The sequence below is a fragment of the Saccopteryx bilineata genome, chromosome 3, assembly GCF_036850765.1.
Source record: "Saccopteryx bilineata isolate mSacBil1 chromosome 3, mSacBil1_pri_phased_curated, whole genome shotgun sequence".
In the NCBI taxonomy this organism is placed as follows: Eukaryota; Metazoa; Chordata; class Mammalia; order Chiroptera; family Emballonuridae; genus Saccopteryx; species Saccopteryx bilineata.
This window is the reverse complement of record NC_089492.1, coordinates 316,410,333-316,425,497: the sequence shown is the minus strand read 5'-3', so window position 1 is coordinate 316,425,497 and position 15,165 is coordinate 316,410,333. Positions and strand designations below refer to the sequence as shown.

The window sequence follows — 15,165 nt, the reverse complement described above, 5'->3', positions numbered from 1 at the left end:
TATCAGGGAAAGGACCGAGGACCCAGGACAGGAATCAACCCCGAGGGTCTGACTAAGTGGAGAGGTCAAGGCCTCAGGGGAAGCAGGACCAGCATGGGTGCAGGCCCCTGGGCGGCCTCAGGCATGTTGCATCTAGATGAATGTGGTGCTGTGCTCTGGCCAGACCTGCTCCTCAAGCCACGGGAGCTAAACCATGACAGGGGCTTGTCCTGTGTCTCCATCTGCCTGAACACCTGTACAGCATCTGCTGTCCTGTCCTGGCTCAGGTCTCCTGTCTCACACACCAGGGTTGTGGTGACCAAACTGGCCATGTGGCGGCAATTGACCCCAGCCGACCAGTCCAGACTCAGCCACCCTCAGCTGTGTGACCTTGGCCAGGAGGACCTTCAGATCCTGAGGCAGCAGCACCTTCCCCTTGAGGGAGGGTCGATTGAGATAAACAAGAGGAGGCGCCTTACTGAGCACTTCCTACCTGCCGGCCTCGCTGCAGGTGAGTGGAGCGAACCGACCATTGGCCATCGGCCATCTGGAGGGGACAGCTCCTTAATTGTGCCTAACTTCTAGATGAGTGCACTGTTAAGGAGGCTGCCCTGGCAGCAGCTGGTGAGGGAGGAGCTGGATAGGGTGAGTTAGGAACATCCATGAGGAAGTTGGGAGGTCACAGAGAGCCAGCCCAGAATCCCTTCTGGCCTGGAGCAAGCTTGGGGTTAGCCTGGGCGGGGAGGGGTCGTGGTGAAGGAAATGCCATCGTGCCTTCTAGTCCTCTTGAGGTACAGGAAATACCCCAGCACCACCAGGACAGGGGCGCCAGTCATGGTGCCAGTGATGGTCCCCACAGTGCAGCCAGTGAAGTTATTTTCTGCTGAAAGGAGAAGGGAAAGGGGACAGGAGAAAGCCCAAGTCCATCAGGGGAAACCACAAGGGGCCGTGGAGGGGGTAGGCCTGCCAGGGAGCAAGGGACCGTCACCCAGTCGTCTGCAGTCTGGGAGTGTGGTCATCACGTTACCTCCCACAGCCCCTGCCGGCTGGTTGCATCATTTCCCGTATTTCACATTTGAAACCTTCCCTTTGCTCTAACTCTGCATGTATTCTCACACCTACCTTCCCGTGTGCTGTTCGTTCCTCTTTACCTCTCACATTTTGTCTCTTTCCTGTTTCCTCTTTTTCATCACTATTGACAGTCTCAGAGGAAGGCCCTTACCTGTCACTCGGAGCTGATTAGTAAGTAATAAGAATGTGCTGACTGTTTTCAGTGGTCCAGGCAGGGTGGGAAATACTCTGTGTTCATGTCATCTGATCCTTCCATCCCTACGAGGGACGGGCTTGTCACCCCCACTGAGCAGCCCCACAGCACTGGGATAAAAAGTGCTTAATAAATCACTGGAGGCCAGAGAACGAGTAAATGATAAACAACATTTTCACCAAGTTCTGGTTGACTTTACAGCTAATAACAACAATGTTCATAAAAATAATAACACTAATTGATAGTCCTGAGCCCTGACTGTTAATGACTGAGTCTACGAGCTTTAATATTATTCACCTCGAAATGAACATCCTCGCAACTGTCCTAAGGCCGAGCTGTTTTATTCCAGTTTATAGACAAGGACCGGGGCTCAGTGGGGTGAGAGTCCCACCCAAGGTTAGACAGCTCATGTGCATAGAACCGAGGCAATGAGATTAGTCTAATTCTGAGGTTCTTACCCATGTTGCTCTACAAGCTCTAAAGGAGGCTCCCACCTCCTCAAGGCTTTCATCCATCTCACCCCCCACCTGTGAAATATACAAGGGAGCAAGTGGGAGAGGTCGAGGGTCATGTACAAAGCACGCCCAGCCTGAAGGGGTCACTTTTGCTGGAACTGACGGGGTTGGAGACCTCACACTGATAATCCCCAGCATCCTCCCTCCCGACGGGGTCGATGGTGAGGGTGCTGTTGCCCTGGGACAGCTTCATCCTCTCCGTGAGCCGCAGACTCTGGTTATTGAAGATCCACCCGATGGAGATCCCCGTGTCATTTGTGAGACAGGTGAGGACCACGGTGTCCTTATGCTCTGTGACTGTGTTGTTCCTGGCTTGGATGGAGGGCTTCCCCACAGGCTCTGTGAAGACACAGAGGAGGTGACTGACCGAGACGGCTCCTTCCTCAGAGATCTCAGCCACTCACAGTCCCAGCGAGCGCTGTAGTGGTCACCAGAGGATGACCCTCACCTCTTCAGGACAAGTATCTCTGTTCAGGTGACAATCTATAATGATAGAACCATATCTCCCCCTCTTACCTCTAGATTACCTCAGGATGACCCCTGACCTGTCTCTCTGGGCATCTGGAGTATTAGCATCGGAACCTCCTCTCAGCCCACATGTCCAGCATCCTCATCACCTGGTGGAATTTTTTTACCCATTGACTTTTTTTTTTTTTTTCATTTTTCTGAAGCTGGAAACAGGGAGAGACAGTCAGACAGACTCCCGCATGTGCCCGACCGGGATCCACCCAGCACGCCCACCAGGGGGCGAAGCTCTGCCCACCAGGGGGCAATGCTCTGCCCATCCTGGGTGTCGCCATGTTGTGACCAGAGCCACTCTAGCGCCTGAGGCAGAGGCCACAGAGCCATCCCCAGCGCCCGGGCCATCTTTGCTCCAATGGAGCCTTGGCTGCAGGAGGGGAAGAGAGAGACAGAGAGGAAAGCGTGGCAGAGGGGTGGAGAAGCAAATGGGCGCTTCTCCTGTGTGCCCTGGCCGGGAATCGAACCCGGGTCCTCCGCACACTAGGCTGACGCTCTACCGCTGAGCCAACTGGCCAGGGCCCCATTGACTTTTGTGTGATTCTTTCCTAGAGCTTCCTGTGAATTTCTAGAAAGTCAGACCCCCCTCTTGATTGGTGGCCATACATAGAGATGGGAAGGCATTTCCCTTTTGTTAAATACACTGGGGAACAAAATTTTTGTTGCATCCACAAAAACACTTGTTCTTACCTAATTCGAGAGTGCTGATCTCAACTCTGACATTAGTTTTTCTCTGCAAACTACATTTTTTTTTTCAATTCAAGATTTTAGGTTTTCATCTTATTGTAAAATTTTCAACATTTAGTTTAACATAATGAAGTAGAATGTCTTCTTGGGCATCATCTTTGTGAAAATATAATAATTTATATAATGCAGTAAATACACTAATACACTAAAAGATATGATTGCATCAGAATTTGTCTACAATTTCAAAATTAAAAACTTATTTTAATCATAAAATTTGCACAAAACTTATTTAAATTCTATTCAGGCAAAAATTTGCGTTTGTAGCTCTTGTGTTTGTGTACTTGTTGAGGACAGTCTCGTTTGATGCTCCAGCAGTAGTCTGCTCATCACTAACAGCTCCAAGATTTTTGGGAAACTTATCAAGGTGACTGTTCAGGAAGTGAAACAATGCTCATATTACATCCAATGTCGCAGAAAGCCAACAGCATTCTTTGAACCAGAAGTTAATAGTTTTCTGCTTTTTTGTTGCTAAGAAAGTTCTTTGTAACTGCCACAAAAGACTGCCATGCTGCTTTCTCCTCCTTATTCGTCTTCCTGGCAAATTCTTCATCACGTATGAGGGTTTGAATTTGAGGTCCATTGAATATACCTGCTTTTATTTTCTCAAAAAACAAGGCAGGAAAAGTAGAAATAATATGTTGAAAGCATTCACTTTCTCTCTTCAAAGTCTGAATGAACAAACTGCTTCATTAAGCCATTTGATGTGAAGTGGGAGAAAATGATCCTGTCTCGATTAGCTACAGGTTTATTCACAATATTTTGCATCCCTACTTCCAGAGCTTCATGTTTTGGCCACTCCTTCTGTGTCCAGTGTTTCCCCTGAGCTTGGCTGTCCCACAAACACAGAAAGCAAGGATACTTTGTGAAACCTCTTTGTTGTCCTAGCAAGAAATTTACCATTTTAAGATCCACACAAATGATCCAGTTATGCTCCCCATACTTCAGAAAGTCAAGTACAATTTTTATGTCATTCTTACTAAGTCATTCAATTCAGGTTGGCTAAACTGCTGAGGGGTTAATGACTACTTGGCATCAGAAGAAGACCCTTCAGATTCTACTACCATTTCTTCATGCATCTTATCAAAATACTCTTGATCACCATGTTCACTTTCTTTATCCTTAGAAGAAATAAAACCATTGAAAACTGGAACTGGGAGTGTCTCCTAGTGTGGGGTAGGTCGTATTGCTGAAGGAATATTAGGATATGCGATCATATGCCATTTTTTCTTGCCGATGCCCCTTGTATGGATCAGACAGAAATAACAGTCACTGCTGTGGTCCTTAGGTTCACGCCAAACCATGGGAATACCAAAAGGCATTCCTTCGTGTTTTTCTTTTGTCCAGGCATGAAGCATTTCCTCACAATGATGACACACAATATGAGGAGCCCAATTCTTGTTTTGACTGCCAAGGGGAACTTGAAAATAGGCAATATATGCACGTGTCACAAATGATGAAATATTGACGAAGTGTGTAACAGCCACATATATAACAGAAGGTGTCAGGACTATTCTTACATTTATGCCTACTTGAAGAAGCCATGATTCAATCTTAAAACAAAATAAGAGGGTGTTTTTATCAGATAATAATTTTTTTTCTTTTTAAAATTTTATTTATTTATTTATTTTGTGACAGAGAGTGTCAGAGAGAGGGACAAGCAGGAAGGGAGAGAGATGAGAAGCATCAATTCTTCATTGCAGCATTTTAGTTGTTCATTGATTGCTTTCTCATATGTGCCTTGACCAGGGGGCTACAACAGACTGAGTGACCCTTTGCTTGAGCCAGTGACCTTGGGCTCAAGCTGGTGAGCTTTGCTCAAACCAGATGAACTTGCGCTCAAGCTGGCGACCTCAGGTCTCAAACCTGGGTCCTCTGTATCCCAGTCCAATGCTCTATCCACTGTGCCACCACCTGGTCAGGCTCAGATAATAATGTTTAACATTTAAAAACAACTACACCTGGTCGGTTGGCTCAGCGGTAGAACATCGGCCTGGCGTGCAGGGGACCTGGGTTTGATTCCCGGCCAGGGCACATAGGAGAAGCGCCCATTTGCTTCTCCACCCCCACCCCCTCCTTCCTCTCTGTCTCTCTCTTCCCCTCCCGCAGCCGAGGCTCCATTGGAGCAAAGATGGCCCGGGCGCTGGGGATGGCTCTGTGGCCTCTGCCTCAGGTGCTACAGTGGCTCTGGTTGCGGCAGAGCGACGCCCCGGAGGGGCAGAGCATCGCCCCCTGGTGGGCAGAGCCTCGCCCCTGGTGGGCGTGCCAGGTGGATCCCGGTCAGGCGCATGCGGGAGTCTGTCTGACTGTCTCTCCCTGTTTCCAGCTTCAGAAAAATACAAAAATAAAAAAAATAAAAAATAAAAGCAACTACAATTATGTAAAAGTGATGTTTGTAAAACATTAATTGCCTTGTGATTATGTTCAATCCAAGAGTTGTTGCACTTTACCTCCAATTTAAAAACCAATGAGTGCCATTAACTGTAACAAAAAGAAATTAAAATTGCATAAAAACTAGAGCATGCACCAAAAAACAGATTTTAGATTTGGAATCAGTGATGCAGAAATATACAGAAACAGTTCTAAAACCTCATGCAACAAAAAATGAAAAAAATTGTTCACTAGTGAATTTATTAGAGAATAAGAACAACCCAACCAGCACTTTAGGAGCTGGAGAAGTTCCAATCTAAAGAATTTTTAAATCTGAGTAGGACTTTCACTTCCTGGCCTGTGGATTGAGTATCACAGAGAAGAAAGGAAGTCACTGAAGAGTAGGTATGATTTTAACAAAAGGCCGGTAATCTTAGTCTCCTCCATAAACTAGAAATTCGTGGCACTGCTCCTTCTGTCCCATAAAAGGGACTTCATGGATGAATCTATCTATCTGTCAAGTGTGCACAGTGGTGCGATTCAAATAATTTAACAATGGATTCTCTGCCCTAATGACCGTTTTAAGTATAAAAAAGGATATACCAAAAAGTAGTTTATTATTTCATGCATTTAATACTTGAATAAGAACAATAAAAGAGGTACACAAAACTAGATTTGTTATAAGAGTTTTAAAATATTAATGAAAAAATATTAAATAATACCTGACAAAAAACAGTAAAGCTGTTATTTAAGATAATTCCATATTGCTTCTTGATTGGTGTACTCACTTTCTACTAAAGTAACAAACGTGAGGGAATTAAGATGTAGTATTTTATCAAAGGTATAGTGAGTTTTATGAAATGAATAAATAAGTATCACAAGCATAATTCTGTCATATTTTTTTCACAATGAACATTACTATAGGTGCTTAGAATACTCTGTAGGGCAGGTGAATGTTAAAAAAGAGTAAGGAGCCCTGGCCGGTTGGCTCAGCGGTAGAGCCTCGGCCTAGCGTGAGGAGGACCCGGGTTCGATTCCTGGCCAGGGCACACAGGAGAAGCGCCCATTTGCTTCTCCACCCCTCTGCCGCGCTTTCCTTTCTGTCTCTCTCTTCCCTCCCGCAGCCAAAGCTCCATTGGAGCAAAATGGCCCGGGCGCTGGGGATGGCTCTGTGGCCTCTGCCTCAGGCGCTACAGTGGCTCTGGTCACAACATGGTGACACCCAGGATGGGCAGAGCATCGCCCCCTGGTGGGCGTGCCAGGTGGATCCCGGTCGGGTGCATGCGGGAGTCTGTCTGACTGTCTCTCCCTGTTTCCAGCTTCAGAAAAATGAAAAAAAAAAAAAAAAAGAGTAAGGAATGTGAATTAGTGATTTCCACATTGGGCGGCTGCCCAGGTGCCCACCTTAAAGAGAACCTTGATTACAAGTGCCATTTTTTTTTACAGAGACAGAGAGAGAGAGTCAGAGAGAGGGATAGACAGGGACAGACAGGAATGAAGAGATGAGAAGCATCAATCATCAGTCCCTCGTTGCGCATTGTGACACCTTAGTTGTTCATTGATTGCTTTCTCATATGTGCCTTGACCACAGGCCTTCAGCAGACTGAGTAACCCCTTACTCGAGCCAGCAGCCTTGAGTCTAAGCCGGTGAGCTTTTGCTCAAACCAGATGAGCCTGCACTCAAGCTGGTGACCTCGGGGTCTCAAACCTGGGTTCTCGGCATCCCAGTCCGATGCTCTATCCACTGTGCCACTGCCAGGTCAGACTACAAGTGCCATTTTAAGGACCAGTTTGCCGAGAAGTCATGATGGCGATGGAGTAGGCGGATGTACCAACTCTCACCTGCCAGAACCAAAGTGGATTACAATCTAATTTTAAGAACTATCATCTGGAAAAATGAACTTTGGACTAAACTAAGAGGACTCTTCAACCAAGGAACACTGAAGAAGCCACACTGAGACTGGTAGGAAAAGCGGAGCGAACAGCAGCCGGAAGAGACTTGCGTGGTGGGAAGTGAGTTTAGCAGAGAGGGGAGGGTCCTGAATCCCAGGAACAAAACCCCAGCCTGCAGCCCCAGAGCCTAGAAGAGGTGTATGGACAGTATTTAGCTGGAAACAAGACAGGATACTGTTTGTGAGAAAGAGACTGATTTCTCAGACCCAGGATTCTTCTTAGAGGGATCACGCAGAACACCTCTCTCACAACCACTCACCTGGGGCTCCAGGGAATGGGGAGAGAGGAGAGGACCAGAGTAGCAGGAAGAGAGTGTAATCTAGGAGGCACAGGGAGAAACATTTTGGGAGACAGCCACCCTAACCCCTGGGATGAGTCACTCCCCAAATCTGAAGTGAATATTTCCCCTGGAAACAGCAATACCAGCAAAGGGAAGCAGGACACCAGCCAAACAAGCTCTCTTGCGGCACCCAGAGCAGAGATGTTTAGAAGGAGGGAGCTTTCAGGGCTACAGTAGTGAGTCTTAGGGTCTGAGCTGCAGTGCGCCCATTCACACGGCTGAGGGCTCGCCCAAGGGCAGGTGGTGGCAGGACGCGGAAGTGTGGTTCTGTTGGCAAGGGTGGAAGCTGGGTGTCCACCACTGGGCCCAGGTGTGAGCTCAGTTTTGCCCGGCTGGGGAGGAGGGGGCATACAAAAGTGGTCAAGCCAGCTGCGGGCCGCCTGTAATCCAGCCTGTGGGAGAAGGGAAGGAACCCCAGAAAGGGTGGAGACCGGCCCTTGAGCAAGGGCGCAGGAGCACAGCGTTGCCCTGCCCGTGGAACCGAGGCTTGTGGCCTGACTTGGGAGCCGGCTCCTCCCACGGGGGTGGAGCCAAAAGCCCAGAACAGGCAGAGACCTGCTACTGAGCATGGGCATGCAGTCCCGCCTGGCCTGTGGAGCCAAGGCTTGCAGCCGTCCCATGAGTGGGCTCCTCCTGCAAGGGTGAGGCGGAAGCCTGGAAACAGGCAGAGACCCGCAACTGAGCAAAGGTGCTGCCACTGACCTCAGCTGAGCATAACACCACCCACGGGGGTGGGGCAAAGGCCAAGGCCACCAAAGCTTGTACACCCGAGCACATGATCACAGCCACCCCGTGAAGGAAAGGTGGAAATCACAGCAACAGCCCCACTGGGCAGGCACTGGCAATGCCCATACTCAAACGCCCTATGCAGCGCCAGCAGAGGGGGTGGCGGGCCTGCAGACAGATCATACCTAGGGAACAGAGGCTACACCCAGTGGACTCCAGTGGCCAAGACCTTCTTTTATACAGAGAAGATGAAAAGGCAGAGAAATGCAACAAAAATAAGTCAAGAGAAATCCCCAGAAAAGGACCTGAATGAAACAGATATAACCAAATTACCAGATGCAGAGTTTAAAATAATGATTATTAGGATGCTCAAAGATATTAGAACAACAATAGATGGTCATTATGAACACCTAAATAAAGAGAGAGCAAATATAAAAACGGACATTGAAATTATAAAAAAGAATCAGTCAGAAATGACAAATACAATATCACAAATGAAGAACACAATGGAAGGAATTAAAAGCAGGATGGGTGAAGCTGAGAATTGAGTCAGCGAGTTAGAGGACATGATAAATAAAGGCACGGGCCCTGGCCGGTTGGCTCAGCGGTAGAGCGTCGGCCTAGCGTGCGGAGGACCCGGGTTTGATTCCCGGCCAAGGCACACAGAAGAAGTGCCCATTTGCTTCTCCACCCCTCTGCTGCGCTTTCCTCTCTGTCTCTCTCTTCCCCTCCCGCAGCCAAGGCTCCATTGGAGCAAAGATGGCCTGGGCGCTGGGGATGGCTCTGTGGCCTCTGCCTCAGGCGCTAGAGTGGCTCTGGTTGCAACATGGCGACGCCCAGGATGGGCAGAGCATTGCCCCCTGGTGGGCAGAGCGTCGCCCCTGGTGGGCGTGCCGAGTGAATCCCGGGCGGGCGCATGCGGGAGTCTGTCTGACTGTCTCTCCCTGTTTCTAGCTTCAGAAAAATGAAAAAATAAAAAATAAAAAATAAAGGCACGGAAGCAGAGCAGAAAAAAGAAAAGACACTCAAAAATTCTGAGGAAACTCTAAGAGAGTTCTGTGACAACATGAAGAGAAATAACATTCGCATCATAGGGGTTCCTGAAGAAGAGAAGGAACAAGGGATAGAGACTTTGTTAAAGCATATCATAGCTGAAAACTTCCCTCAATTAAGGCAGGAAAACATCTCACATGTTCAGGAAGCACAGAGAACTCCATTAAGGAGAAACCCAAAGAAATCAACACCAAGACACATCATAATTAAAATACCAAAGCTAAATGATAAAGAGAAAATATTAAAAGCTGCTAGAGAAAAAAAGACTATCACCTACAAAGGAGCCCCCATAAGGATGCCAGAAACACTTGAGGCCAGAAGGGAATGGCAAGAAATATTCAAAGTAATGCAGAACAAGAGCCTACAACCAAGACTACTTTATCCAGCAAGGCTATCGTTTAAAATTGAAGGAGAAATAAAAAGCTTTCCAGACAAAAAAAAACAAACCTCAAGGAATTCACTACAACCAAACCAAGGCTGCAAGAAATGCTAAGGGGCCTGTTGTAAACAGATCAAAGGAGAAAAAGAATATAGCAAAAGAGGAATACAATTTTAAAGAATAAAATGGCAATAAACAATTACATATCAATAATAACCTTAAATGTAAATGGATTAAATGATCTGATCAAAAGACATAAGGTAGCTGCGTGGATAAGAAAACAGGACCCATACATATGCTGTCTACAAGAAACACACCTTAAAAAAAAAGATGCACATAGACTGAAGATAAGTGGATGGAAAAAAATATTTCATGCAAATGGAAATAAAAAAAAGCTGGGGTAGCAATATTTATATCAGACAAAATGGACTTTAAAAGATATAAAGAAGGTCACTACATAATGATAAAGGGAGCAATCCAACAGGAAGATATAACCATTATAAATATCTACACACCTAATATAGGAGCACCTAAATATATAAAGCAGACTTTGATGTATTTAAAGGGAGAGATCAACAGCAATACTATAATAGTAGGGGATTTCAATACCCCACTAACATCACTAGATAGATCCTCAAGAAAGAAAATTAACAAAGAAACAGCAGACTTAAAGGACATACTAGATCAACTCGATTTAATAGATATCTTCAGAACCTTTCACCCTAAAGCAGCAGAATATACATTCTTTTCAAGTGCTTATGGTACATTCTGTAGAATAGACCACATATAAGGCACAAAAGCAGTCTCAACAAATTTAAGAAGATTGAAATCGGCCCTGGCCGGGTTGGCTCAGCGGTAGAGCGTCGGCCTAGCGTGTGGAGGACCCGGGTTCGATTCCCGGCCAGGGCACACAGGAGAAGCGCCCATTTGCTTCTCCACCCCTCTGCCGCGCTTTCCTCTCTGTCTCTCTCTTCCCCTCCCCTGGCCTCTGCCTCAGGCGCTACAGTGGCTCTGGTCGCAACATGGCGACGCCCAGGATGGGCAGAGCATCGCCCCCTGGTGGGCAGAGCGTCGCCCCTGGTGGGCGTGCCGGGTGGATCCCAGTCAGGCACATGCGGGAGTCTGTCTGACTGTCTCTCTCTGTTTCCAGCTTCAGAAAAATGAAAAGGAAAAAAAAAAAAAAAAAGAAGATTGAAATCATATCGAGCACTTTCTCTGATCACAATGTCATGAAATTAGAAATCAATCACAACAGAAAAGCTCAAAAATTCTCAAACAAATGGAAACTAAATAGCATGTTATTAAATAACAAATGGGTAAACAATGAGATCAAAGAAGAAATTAGTCCTGGCTGGTTGGCTCAGCGGTAGAGCATCGGCCTAGTGTGTGGAGGACCCGGGTTTGATTCCCGGCCAGGGCACATAGGAGAAGCGCCCATTTGCTTCTCCACCCCTCCTCCGCGCCTTCCTCTCTGTCTCTCTCTTCCCCTCCCGCAGCCAAGGCTCCATTGGAGCAAAGATGGCCCGGGCGCTGGGGATGGCTCTGTGGCCTCTGCCCCAGGCGCTAGAGTGGCTCTGGTCGCAACATGGCAACACCCAGGAGGGTCGTAACATGGCGACGCCCAGGATGGGCAAAGCATCGCCCCCTGGTGGGCAGAGCGTCGCCCCCTGGTGGGCGTGCTGGGTGGATCCCGGTCGGGCGCATGCGGGAGTCTGTCTGACTGTCTCTCCCTGTTTCCAGCTTCAGAAAAATGCAAAAAAAAAAAAAAGAAGAAGAAATTAAAAAATTCCTAGAAACGAACGATAATGAGCATAATCATCTCAAAATTTATGGGACACAGCAAAAGCAGTCTTGAGAGGGAAGTTCATAGCATTACAGGCATACATCAAGATGCTAGAAAAAGCTCAAATAAACAACTTGACCCTATATCTAAAAGAATTAGAAAAAGAACAGCAAGAAAAGCCCAGAGCTAGTAGAAGGAAGGAAATAATAAAGATCAGAGCAGAAATAAATGACACAGAGGCTAAAGAAACAATACAGAGGATCAATGAAACCAGGAGCTGGTACTTTGAAAAGGTAAACAAGATCGATGAACCTTTAACCAGACTCACCAAGAAAAAAAGAGAGAAGACTCAAATAAATAAAATTAGAAACGAGAGTGGAGAAATAACAACTGACACAACAGAAATACAAAATATTGTAAGAAAATACTATGAAGAACTGTACGCCAAAAAACTAGACAACCTAGATGAAATGGACAAATTTCTTGAAACATATAATCTTCCAAAAATTAATCTGGAAGAATCATAAAACCTAAACAGACCAATTACAACAAATTAGATTGAAACAGTTATCAAAAAGCTCCCAAAAAAGAAAAGTCCTGGGCCTGATGCCCTCACAAGTGAATTCTACCAAATATTCAAAGAAGAACTAACTCCTATCCTTCTCAAGCTATTTCAAAAAATTCAAGAGGAAGGAAGACTTCCAAGCTCCTTTTATGAGGCGAGCATAATTCTGATTCCAAAACCAGGCAAAGACAACACAAAGAAAGAAAATTATAGGCCAATATCCCTGATGAATTTAGATGCTAAAATTCCCAACAAAATATTAGCAAACCGGATCCAGCAATATATGGAAAAAATCATACACCATGATCAAGTGGGATTTATTCTTGGAGGCAAGACTGGTACAATATTCGCAAATCAATCAATGTGATTCACCACATAAACAAACGGAAGGAGAAAAACCACACGATAATTTCAATAGATGCAGAAAAAACATTTGATAAAATCCAGCACTCATTCATGATCAAAACTCTCAGCAAAGTGGGAATACAGGGAACATACCTCAACATGATAAAGGCCATCTATGACAAACCCACAGCCAACATCATACTCAAGGGGCAAAAATTAAAAGCAATCCCCTTAAGATCAGGAACAAGGCAGGGATACCCCCTTTCACCACTCTTATTCAACATAGTTCTGGAAGTCCTAGCCACAGCAATCAGACAAGAAGAAATAAAAGGCATCCAAATTGGAAAAGAAGAAGTAAAACTGTCATTATTTGCAGATGATATGATATTGTATATAGAAAACCCTAAAGTCTCAGTCAAAAAATGACTAGACCTGATAAATGAATTCAGCAAGGTGGCAGGATATAAAATTAATACTCAGAAATCAGAGGCATTTTTATACACTAACAATGAACTGTCAGAAAGAGAAATTAAGGAATCAATCCCCTTTACCATTGCAACCAAAAAAATAAAGTACCTAGGAATAAATTTAACCAGGGAGATTAAAGATTTGTACTTGGAAAATTATAAAACATTGATAAAAAAATCAGGGAAGATACAAACAAGTGGAAGCATATACTGTGCTCATGGTTAGGAAGAATAAACATCATTAAAATGTCTATATTACCCAAAGCAATTTATAAATTCAATGCAATACCGATTAAAATACCAATAACTTACTTCAAAGATATAGAACACATATTCCAAAAATTTATATGGAACCAAAAGAGAACACAAATAGCCTCAGCAACCCTGAAAAGGAAGAATAAGGTGGGAGGTATCACACTTCCAGATATCAAGTTATACTACAAGGCCATTTACTCAAAACAGCCTGGTACTGGCATAAGAACAGGCATCTAGATCAATGGAACAGAACAGAGAACCCAGAGATAAACCCGCACCTTTATGGTCAATTGATATTTGACAAAGGAGGTAAGAGCATACATTGGAGTAAAGACAGCCTCTTCAACAAATGGTGTTGGGAAAATTGGAAAGCTACCTGCAAAAAATGAAGCTAGATCACCAACTTACATCATTCACAAAAATCAACTCAAAATGGATAAAAGACTTAAATGTAAGGCATGAAATCATAAGCATCTTAGAAGAAAACATAGGCAGTAAGCTCTCTGACATTTCTCACAGCAATATATTTGCCAATTTGTCTCCACAGGCAAGTGAAATAACAGACAGGATAAACAAATGGGACTATATAAAACTAAAAAGCTTCTGCACAGCTAAAGACAATAAGAACAGAATAAAAGGACAAACTACACAATGGAAGAATATATTTGACAATGCGTCTGATAAGGGGTTAATAATCAAAATTTATAAAGAACTTGTAAAACTTAATACCAGGAAGACAAACAATCCAATCCATAAATGGGCAAAAGAAATAATAGACACTTCTCCAAAGAGGACATACAGATGGCCAATAGGCATATGAAAAAATGCTTAACATCACTAATCATTAGAGAAATGCAAATTAAAACCACAATGAGATATCACCTCACACCAGTCAGAATGGTGCTCATCAACAAAACAACACAGGATAAGAGCTGGCGAGGATGTGGAGAAAAGGGAACCCTCCTGCACTGCTGGTGGGAATGCAGATTGGTGCAGCCACTGTGGAAAACAGTATGGAGATTCCTCAAAAAATTAAAAATGGAACTGCCTTTTGACCCAGCTATTCCACTGTTAGGAATATACCCCAAGAACACCATAGCACTGTATGAAAAGAAGAAATGCACCCCCATGTTTATGGCAGCATTGTTCACAATAGCGAAGATCTGGAAACAGCCCAAGTGTCCATCAGAAGACGAGTGGATTAAAAAGCTTTGGTACATATATACTATGGAATACTACTCAGCCACAAGAAATGATGACATCGGATCATTTACAACAACATGGATGAACCTTGGTAACGTTATACTGAGCGAAATAAGTAAATCAGAAAAAACTAAGAACTATATGATTCCATACATAGGTGGGACATAAAAATGAGACTCAGAGACATGGACAAGAGTGTGGTGGTTACGGGGTGGGGGGGGGGAGAGGGAGGGGGTGGGGGAGGGGAGGAGCACAAAGAAAACCAGTTAGAAGGTGACGAAAGACAATTGGACTTTGAGTGATGGGAATGCAGCATAAGCAAATGGCAAAATAACCTAGAGCTGTTTACTCTGAACATATGTACCCTGATTTATCAATGTCACCCCATTAAAATTAATAAATAATAAAAAAAGAATTTGTCTCACGGCTAATTCAGGCAGTTAGAAGAATAGCATAAGGATGCTAATACTGCTTCTCAGGCCACATCCTGCAAAAGGGGCCCCAAGAAAACTGGCGATTTGGTTCTTCTGATTTTGCCAATTGGATTAAAAAAAAAATAGGTCAGGAATGCCCTGAAATGGAACTAACAATACAAAGGCATAAATTTAAAGGACTTTTAATACTGGAGCTGATGTATCTGTTACTGCTAAGCTACACTGGCCTCCTTCCTGGCCCACTCATGCAGCAGCCACAGAATTACAAGGT

The 15,165-nt window shown here is 44.8% G+C and overlaps 1 protein-coding gene across 1 annotated transcript in view; it reads right to left on the bottom strand.

The window, feature by feature from the left end:
• Positions 1 to 707: 707 nt before the first annotated feature.
• The window catches only part of LOC136330210 (carcinoembryonic antigen-related cell adhesion molecule 1-like), a 34,354-nt gene continuing 19,896 nt past the window's right edge, over positions 708 to 15,165 (bottom strand). The window contains 2 exon segments of the mRNA XM_066266701.1: positions 708 to 862; positions 1,819 to 2,097. Of these exon segments, the coding sequence (XP_066122798.1) occupies positions 708 to 862; positions 1,819 to 2,097 (434 nt within the window).